The sequence below is a fragment of the Trachurus japonicus genome, chromosome 15 (assembly GCF_045865225.1).
Source record: "Trachurus japonicus isolate A0001 chromosome 15, Traja_1.0".
NCBI classification, from domain to species: domain Eukaryota; kingdom Metazoa; phylum Chordata; class Actinopteri; order Carangiformes; family Carangidae; genus Trachurus; species Trachurus japonicus.
This window is the reverse complement of record NC_140921.1, coordinates 15,505,169-15,515,343: the sequence shown is the minus strand read 5'-3', so window position 1 is coordinate 15,515,343 and position 10,175 is coordinate 15,505,169. Positions and strand designations below refer to the sequence as shown.

Sequence of the window (10,175 nt, the reverse complement as noted above, 5' to 3'; positions counted from 1 at the left end):
TAATTTGTGTGGGTTTGTTCATGTGTAAAGGACAGATATGGTGGACAAATTGAATTACAAAATAGATCTTCCCACACAGAGTCTAAAAAACACAATGCAAACTTCAATGGTTTAGTTAGAACAGCATACAGCATACTTCAAAGGTTTAGTTAGAACAGCATAAAGTTCTGCCCACTGTTGAAGTGCTTAATTGCTCAAAAGATGAGCACCCTGTTGCAGGGAGCAGCAGGGGGGCTGCTTCGTTTGTCTGACTTTGCTGAATTAGGCTTTGAACAGAACAAAATGACTCAAGCTGCAATAGAATACAAGCAGGAAAACAAACATGAAAAAGGATCATGAAACTCATCGACTGGAGCAAGAACTGGAGATGGAAAGCTAATTACAACGTTATGTGAATCTCAATTTCAACAGGGCATAATAGTCTGGACCTGGATAAAATGGAAACCTTTCCCCACCCTCTCCTGAGGATACTCCTTCCACCTTGGAAGTGGCTTACAACTTGAGGTTAATGCCAGAAAATAACGAGAAGACACCATTTTGGGCTGTTCAACTGTCAAACAAGACAGCAGTCTTATCTGAAGAGGATTTTGCTCTTACAGTGCGTGCTTGCTGGTAAGGCCCAAGAAGTACAGTATTTTCTGTACTAAGCATATCTGACAGTGAAGACTGCCACAGAGTTCAGTCTGCAGCGCTAAAAGCTAATGAATTGGTGCCTGGAGCTTATTGTCAGCAGTTTGGGAAGTGAAGGAGGTCACCGGGGCGGGCATATATTAAACTTATCCATGAGTTCAACATACAGTTCAATCGCTGCTTGACAGTTTCTGAAATAGAAAGTTGACTGAATTAGCACTTTGTGAAAGAGTTCAAAGATGCTGTCCATGAATGTCATACCACATATTTGAAAGAGCATCACATTTAAAGGGTCATAGAGGGCCACAGTAGCTTTTAGTTTTAGCTGGTTGGTTCTTTCCAGAGGCCGGGAGATTGACAAAGTCACTTTCTCATTGCCTGAACCCTCTGCCCCTCTACTGATGCTGCTGTGGACTTGTGTTGACATGACAAACACGCAAAGCAAGAAGTAAAGTCCTCCAAATCAGTCAGAAACCTCTTGCTGTCATTAATGCTGAACATCAGGTTGATAAAGAGGATAAGTTGCAGCACTTCATACTAATTGAAAACCTTGGAGTTCCTGGTTAAACTTGAGTTCTTGCTTTGACACTCACCACAGTCGATATTAAATAAGATGTAACACACTGCATTCTCACATGTTCTTGAACATGACGTTGATGTAAAAATGGGTTTACCATTCTAGCTGGGCCTTTTGTAGAATAGAAAAAACACATTTAGACCAGACAAGCTATACTTTTATCAGATGGGGGATTGTGTGGCTCGGAGTGGTTCTGCAAAGTTTGTAACCACCGTCACTTTGATCTTCTCAATATTACACGCAACCACCACTGATGTCATGAGCCAGGGATATTGCATCATAAATTGCATCGTTTGTCAGCCTTTCATAGTTTTATGCATACACGGTCATGCCTTCTGGATTGAGAAATACACCTGCCACCTACCAGTGCTTGATGAACCAGTAGTTTCTGGGCTAAACGGGTGTACAGTGTATTTAGATGATATAGTCACAATGATAAATAGCTAGGACTTTTGCAGCTTATCCAGGCCCTGTTTGATTGCCTGGCTTCAGTGAGCCTCACACTGAACTTAGAAAAGTGAGACCTTGTCAAAGCTGTAGTGACAGATATACACTTGGCAGTGAAGAAGAGATAAGTTTCCTCCTCTCACTTCAAAGAAAGACCTCCGAGGTTCTCTTAATACCAATTGTAAAAAAAAATCTCTCAGCTGTAGTTGCTCCCTTGTGTCAACTGAAGAGCCTAAAGGTCAAGCTCAAATAGTCGGGCCATTGTTAGAACGTTTTTGAAGATGTTAAACCTCTACTTACTTATTCTTCAGTGTAAAAAATTAATTAAGAAGTAGTGATACAAGTTAATTCTGTTAAATGTAGAAAATATGACTTTTATTTATATTTGGTTAGTCTCAAACTGCACAAAACATCATAGTGTATAGCGGGGAGAATCTCACTTAGCTTTGAATGAAACAGCATGATAATGTTTTACTTACACTATTTGACACACTGTCAAATATAATTAAAGATCAATCAAACTTTTACGATCAGTAGGATGAACTGTGGTTGGCAGACACTGCACTCCTGCTCCACTGCTCCTGTTATTTTCCACTTTTTGACACTGCCTGTATCGCTTTGATCCAATCCTTTCTTTCTTCGCTCGTAGCAGCCTGAAGGAAGTAGTGAACCTCATCTGAGGTGATGATCTCAAAGAGGTTGCCGTCAATGTCATATTTTTTGGCTGAAACCGGGAAAGGATGAGTAGGAGGAGTTAAAAGGGATGACTTGGAGAGACACTACTGGCAATAAACACCAATTACATCTCCTGGTCACAGTCTGTCACAGTGGTGATGCAACTGGACATATTTGTCATGGGGCAATGATCTCACTCACCATCAGGCACATACTCCACAGCTGTAACCACAGATCCACGGAGATGGATCGAGCCCAGAGGTTCATCACCCTGACACCAAGAGAGAAACGACATAAAATAAGAACGAAAGTATGGGCAAGACAACATACAGTACAGTATGTGAGAGGAGAGAAGTCCACTGAAAGAATATTTTTTGTGTGTTTCAGGTTGTTCAATCCTGTGAACCTACCTTTGAGGGGTCATAGTAATGCATAAACGCAGGGTCATCTCTCAGTATGAACTTTCGCACCTTCCAGTTTTTTCTCCTATGTCCCTGTAAAAAAAAAAGTAACACACAGGCTTTTTCTAATGTGCTGAACACCTACTCAGCAAACAAGTCAAACTGAAACACACTTCCTCTTTCAGTGAATGTGACTGGTGACTCTATGTAATTAGAATAACACAAAAATGGACTGGTGGGTGTTGTTTGTATCTTCAAGTTTGTGTATGAAAGTGTGATGTTTTACAGAGTGAATACGATAGTTTCTCATAATTATTATTTGTGGCATATTGGTAGGAAGAACAACAAAAAACACTGTATTATTTGCTTTCTTATTCACCTGTTTCAGTAAGCATCCCTGTTTTATGATATTTCCTCTGAATTCCTCCTTCACAAGCACATCTTCATCACTGGAGTAGCCTTCACAGAAGAACCCACTGTCTGCCTGCCATAAAACACAGCAATGCACACAAATATTATATATAATAGTCTTGCTGAAAAAAAGAAAGATTCAAATTTCCATGTCTAATATCAATCAAATATTATAATCAAATAGTAACTTTCTGTCACACATCTGAACTTACAAAGTAGTAAAGAGCCTTGGTATCATCTAAGAAGGCTGATTGCTCTCCCTTCTCAGCTCCATCCTTTGCCACGTCCCCTGCAGGCTGGAGAAAACCTTCATTCAGGAGCCCTGTTGCTAACATCAGGGCCTCAGGCCTATTTCTTACTTTGTCCTTTGAAATCAGCCACTCTACCACTGTTGCACCTGTGTTAAAAAAAAGGGAAAGATAAAAAAGAAAAGAAAGTTGTGAGGCCACCGAAAAATAAGAGAGAGAGAAAAACTTCCTCCACACCTGGAACATCAATACAACCAAAATAGTCGTACCAGTAAAGCAGTGGTTGAAGACCCGTTTTTCCTGCTCCAGTTTTAACTCTTTCACGCCATCATCCTGGTCTTTCATCAGTGTGTACAGCTCACTGGGAAAACACAATGTGAACTCTGTGAACACTTTCAACATGTCACACCATACTATCACCTATCTCTAAGCTACAGTAAAGCAATCAACCCTTCAATTAACCCCTGTCCCATACAGTCATCCAACCCTATACTGTACTGTAACTTGGCACAGGGGGCCTAAGTAGCTTATGTGAATAGTGGATATTTAAGATGGCTTTACAGGTTTCTTGTCAGCTATTTTCAGTTAAATTACGGAGTTAACTTCATCTTGGTTGGTTAGCTCTCTACAGCTGATGAAACCTGCTTGCAACATTATACTTTCACTGTCTAAATCAACAGTCAGCTTTAGTTCTTTCTGTTGGAAATCAAGACATATTGTTTCACAAACTTTCAACTGATGGCTCTTTTGTCACTATTGTGGCTCTGAAGAGTGTGGGGACTAGTTGGGCTAAATAGGGTGGAATGACTCCATCAACAGCTGTTGTGAAATGATGTTCTCTACCAACAAAAAGATTTCACAGAACATACGTCAGGTTTACTGTGTCAGGCAGGCGAATGGAGCGTCTTGTGGACTTCCTGGCAAACTTTTTCCCCCCCTGCAGACAGGTAATGACTCTTTTGATGTCCTTCACCCACAACTCTCTCTCCTCCACATGTGAGGCTTGAAAGAAGTGGTCCTGCTTCTTGTCAGTGGTAATCTTGAAAACCAGCTAAATGGAAAATTTAGAAATAATTTTAGCTTTTTCATCAGTCTGGAATTAATCAAATCTTCAAATCCTGTACATTTCATCATGCACTTTCAAACACTAATTGTAGCCCTGAACTTTTTCACTACTATGATTCTCTCACCGTCCTCTTGGCAAAGTCCTGACAAGGACTGAGGAGTGTTGCTCCCTTCAGGGGGATCATTCCTTTTGGAGAATTGTCTGTTTTCTTTTTATAGAACTCCATCCCATCTTCTGACAGCACCACCCACACGGCCTTCCAGGAGTTTAGCAGTGTACCCTAAGGATCAATAAAACAGGTGACCACAGGCAGGCAAAACTATTAGACGCGAGAGTAGTTGCTACAAAGGCCTTGTCGCAGCACTGTATTGATGGAGTATTCTGATGTATGCCTATTATAACATCTCTGCGTAATCCCCAAATGTCCCTTGCCTCATTTTTTTTGACAGCTTCCTCATCTTCTCTCTTCTCCAAATAACTACCACAAATAGCACCATACATCATGCGTCTTACTTTTAACAGTGACCTTCAAATCCAGTGAAGTCCACACATAAGGTCAGTGACACCTCAAAAACTTCACATAAAACAAGAAAGTTAACTTTATATCCAGAAAATGACACATGAAAAATACCTATTTAATTACTAGTTTGACATGATTTTGTTTTTTAAATATACTGTTTCATTTCACACGCTGAGTTAACAACTTGTTGGCAGAAGAAAGTGAAAGCTCACCATAAGAAGGAAAGCTGTTGACTTTTAGCTGATCAGGAATTAGTGGCATGAAAATAGAGAAATGAATCTACATTTAGGTCTTTAAAAAAATCCTTTGCTCTCACGATCGCTTTCTTGACCAGTTTGAGTTACTTTTTGTTTTTGATTGACAGACTGACGGTCTGATGGTTTTGCCATCTCTACCCAGTGATGCGATGACGAGTCACAGTCAACAGTGCTGCTCTGGTTTCCCAGCTGCTGAGGAACTGAAGGATTCCAGTATACTGAGCCTTGCCTCTATAAATAAACTCCTTGAATTGCATCATTATAACTAAAGAAGGCAGGGGAATAACTAACATAAGACCATGGATTGAGTGAACAATCTTTGGTAATGAGGTGATTAACAGCTATGACAAACTGCAGGTATCAAACATAACAAGTTACATAAACATACCTGCCGTAAAAAAAAAGTGTGTTACATTTTGGAATTTGAAGTAAATAAGAACAAAACAGAGGCTGTGCTCAGTGTGGGAGATAGTCTACCATGGGGTGAATGCTTTGTCTTGCTCACCTGGTAGAGCATATTGTCAATTTGGCTTTTTGTTCTTGACCCAGCAGGCCAGGTTCCAGTCTGGGCCTATGACTCTTTGCTACACATCTCCCTCTTTCTCTCTCTCTTTCCCCATTTTTCCAGTCTTTCTCTCTTTCTCTCTCTCACTATGCCTGAAAAAATAACTTTAAAAAAGGACAGATAGTCTGTCTTTTCTTGCATTGACTGAGAGATCATTTTACAGGTAATACAGCTGAAATCACCCTCAGTCTTATTCTTTTATGTGTTGCTGAGAAACTGTTCCCTTAAAACGAGCCATTAGGGCTTTTGTTAACTTGTGATGTAACTATAGCCCTAATGCCTAACTATAACTCTTTTAGAGTTGCACAGAGGGGCCTGAGGGAGGGGATGTAAAACCAACTAGAGATGGTTTTTGGTACTTAATACCAAATATAGACCAATATGTCTGTTCTTATGAGGGTCACACACAGCTAATTTTGACATTTACTGTAAAACCCCAGACACCACAATCATTTGCTGTCCATCAGCACTTTCTGACTTCCCAGCCCTGTTTGTGGTACACATGCCCAGTTTGTACTGTAAAAATAAAATTGAAGAAGTGAAACTAAGTTCTAACTGGATATAAGTATCTAGTTTCATTTTCATATTTCAAAAGTAATTCCTAACAGCAGGGAATGGTAGTGTAGAGCAAATACCAATCAGTAATAAAAAGAGCATCTGTCAGTGACATTTTCAGCCACTATTTGGACCAAGCAGATAAATAAATTGTCAAGTTTGGTTGGACAAAAAAAAAAGATCTATAAATTATTGACAATAAGACAAATCTGGAGCTTTTATGTCATTTGTTGTTGTGTTTGAATCTTCTTACATGAAATAAGCTGTTGAGGTACTGCGCAATCATCCGTACGTACATAGCTGTGCAAGAGCTTTTACTGCTGAACATTGCAAGTTTCTTTGACCAGCTTTTTCCTTGGAGTTCGATGTTTCATTGTATTTTAGTTGACACACAGTAAATCATGAATGGATCAGGAACTAATCATCTGTTTGTAAAATACCTCTGACTTTTCCATGACACACACATGTTCTCTAACAACGCCCTCAACCACAACCATTACGCACATCTGTGGCTACTCATAGCACCCAGTTGAAACACGGTTTCATGTTTTACTCTACGCAGAATCAGGAACTGGTGTTTTTGTTACTGCTGTGGAACAGAAGTGTGTATTTCTGCATTATGTAGCAACCTTCATGTGACATTCACAACTGTTACTCTAGATTCGGAACAACGTTACTTTTCTGTTCAGGAAACTGCACCCTGACGGTTTGTGGATGTTTATGTGTATATGTAGTCCTTTAACGGTTTCATTTACTGATGCATCAACTAACCTTAAACCTGCACTGACAGTGAGTGATTGTATCACAACTGTGGCAGTTGTCTCGTCATGGTTTGAACACTTAAATGTGGCACCTTTATGATACTATCTGCAGTTTATTCTGTCACTCACATTTTTTATTGCAACTGCATCTCCTTGAAGTTAATATTTTTGTGTGGCTAGAAAGCCAAAAAGAAAAAACCGAAATACATTTAAATATCTTCCTTTGGCTGCAGTACCAATTAAGTTCTCAGTTTTGATATAATTTCTGCTATACTTTTATAAATGTTAAACTTGACAAAGGGTATAAAGCTATAAAAATGCCACCATATGCTGAATGATTTTTCCATCTACTTCTTACCTTTTTCACCAAGTATCCCTCTCTGATCTCTTGTGGCTCCATTACTCTGCTCTCTGCTGCTGTCAAACGAAACGTTGTTAGTGACTGTCTGAGCCGTTTGACACCCAGTTCTCCAGATATCTCTCTCTCTCTCTTTCTCTCTATCTGCCAAAACCACAGTCACACACAGATACACAAGCAGGAAGTTGCGCTGCTGAGTCTGTGACAACAATGACTGGTCAACTGCTTCCTCTTCCCTATGGTATTATTAGTTACAGCTGCTCCTTCTGCTGCTACTGATATCTAAAACTAGATAATAAAAAATGCTGTTAAATATGAAGAAGTAGCTAGAACGTTTTGATATAAATGTTCTTACAAGTAATGGAGGTTTCTCAATAAACCTTTGACTCAATAAAGTATCAGAGACAAAGGTTGAGAGAGAAAAAAAAACACACACCCAGACAGACACAGGGCAAACCAACATCCAGATGACCCAACAGGAATTGGGAGAAAGGTTTTTACTGTTCTATTCGAATCACATTAAATCACCTTTATTGGGCATGTCTACAGTTGAGTTTGTGTTTGAAAGCTTATGTGTTAACAGTGAGTTGCATGTTTTATCTCATCTGCGATGCTCATATGTGGTTAAGTTGATCTTTATCTCTTGACTTTTTGAGTTTGCGCTGCAACCTTTAGATTTTGTCCAGAGCGGTGACACTGTTTATACAGTATGTTTCTCTAATATGACTAACCCTGCATGTCTTGAAAGGCACCAGGAATACACTGCAGTTGTATCATCATTAATATTACAGTTTTGCAATCACAAAGAAAAAAAAACCCGCATACACACTACAGTAACTCTATATTTAGCTAGACTATGACTTACCATAGATTTTACGGTGGTGCACAACAGCTGATCTGAGTCAGGAGGCAGTGTAGGTTAAAGTGTGTTGTAGTCAACATCAACATGTGTATAAATAGCAGACAGACATAAGAGAGCAGCAGACATGAGTGGAGCCCAAAAACATAATAGACGACAATATATTACCTCTTTATTATGAAACATTTTATTCACTGTGCCGTCAAAGTGTGAGTCCCAACTTCCTGTCATTTTTCTTTTGTAATGACAGAATTCACCAGAGCTCACTCATGCCTTATCGCAACATGTGTCACAGCTGTGGTTGCATGAAAGGAAGTCTCTGTATCTGAGGTGTCAGCTCTCATCAACATAGTGGACCAGCTGTTTGCGTCAGAGAAATAAAGCAAGATCCAAAAATGAAGTGAGTGGCAGAGATGAAACACTACGTGATGGGTGACAGAATGACAAGTTGATATTTGAGGTAATTTTTTTGGGATCAATAAAGAGTTCTTTGTACTTTTCACTCAGTTCTTTTAAGATAACAGCCTACCACACAGTAAAAGAAAAACATTCTTCATACACGCTGTGCATTCGGTTTATTTTCATTCATCTTAAGCAGCTTACAAACTTACTGACAGCACTGTACACTGGTCCACACTGGTTTGTTTTTGTGATGTTACAAATGCACCTCTAGAGGGCCTCAAAAACAAATTAAACTGAATAACATGTGGGAGGCACGGCTGTACTGCATGCAGGGGTTAAACAAGAGAGACACATTAAATCATAACAGACTGAGAATGAATGTCACAGTAACACATATACATAAATACATCTCTGTCAGTGAAACCACGCTGCTCAGGCTTTGAAATCAGTCATTAATTTATACATTATGCTTATCAATAACTTTCATATGTGTCCAGTAATCCTCCTAATGGAGTTAGGCTTTACATTGGCTGCCTCATTCCAATCAAACATCTTTGTTATAAACACTAAACCATGATAAGTCACCTTCTGATTATGATCTCATTCACTCCATAAACATGGGAATGCTCTCCATGACCGTCATCAAGCGGCCGTAGCGTTGTCTGCCTTGACTTGCCTTGCTTTCCTTCCTGCCCACACGATGAATAAACATTAAGGAGGCTGGCGTTTACGCCTTTATTGATGAATCTTGAGGCGGCGAGTTTCATTAACTGGCAGCATAAGAGTCACCTCTCTATGGTGGTGATTGAAAAGGGGGTGGAGGTGTGGAATGTTAATCTCACTGAGGAAATAGCAACAGAAGCAAAGAGGACACTACAGAACATTTGTAATCTCTAGTTCTAATCAAGACCAGGCGTCAAGGGCGGCAGAAGAGAAAAAAGCAACACAACACGTTAACCCTGGTCTTCTTTAGGTGAGATACATAAAGATACAAAAATAAAGCAGAAAGGGGAATAACAATCAAAACACCTCATTGGTTGATTTTATCAAAATCACATCTGTCTTCTTCATCCCTGTGCTGTCTTTTTATCTACACATATTCTACTGTAGTGCATAAAATAGCACTATGATGATCCACTGTGCACCCTGGGAATAGGGAGAAGACATGGATCTGTAGGCACAGAGGAGGCAAGTAATGTACTGTAAGCATGATGAAACTGAAGACACAGGATATCTTCACAAAGATAAAAAAAAACACCCACACAAAATTTATTTCGACACCTGAAACAACCCATGAACATGTAAGAGCCTAAGCAGAAAGTAACGCTCGCCATGGGACCTCAATTCGGAAAAAATCTCCATGTTCGTGATCTGATTGAATTGTGCCATGAGAAAAATATATGACCTCTACGTATTTTTAAAACATTGCATTTCGTGCCAAGA

At 39.6% G+C, this 10,175-nt stretch overlaps 1 protein-coding gene across 1 annotated transcript; it reads right to left on the bottom strand.

Annotated features, from left to right (window-relative positions):
• Nucleotides 1-2,004: 2,004 nt before the first annotated feature.
• plek (pleckstrin) lies at nucleotides 2,005-7,561 on the bottom strand. Its single transcript, XM_085799891.1, has 9 exons — nucleotides 7,472-7,561; nucleotides 4,580-4,735; nucleotides 4,259-4,440; nucleotides 3,659-3,750; nucleotides 3,354-3,538; nucleotides 3,110-3,214; nucleotides 2,740-2,823; nucleotides 2,531-2,600; nucleotides 2,005-2,378 (listed from the first exon to the last, which is right to left on the bottom strand). Exons 1-9 carry the CDS (start codon nucleotides 7,511-7,513, stop codon nucleotides 2,239-2,241), a joined length of 1,056 nt encoding a protein of 351 aa, XP_085656017.1. The 5' UTR covers nucleotides 7,514-7,561; the 3' UTR covers nucleotides 2,005-2,238.
• Nucleotides 7,562-10,175: the final 2,614 nt, after the last annotated feature.

Coding starts and splice junctions, on each gene's coding strand:
- plek (XM_085799891.1), bottom strand. CDS start 7,513: ATGGAGCCACAAGAGATCAGAGAGGGATACTTGGTGAAAAAG. Junction 2,824..3,109: donor AGGGATGCTTACTGAAACAG/GTGAATAAGAAA, acceptor TTTTTTTTACAG/GGACATAGGAGAAAAAACTG. Junction 2,601..2,739: donor ATTACTATGACCCCTCAAAG/GTAGGTTCACAG, acceptor TCTTGGTGTCAG/GGTGATGAACCTCTGGGCTC.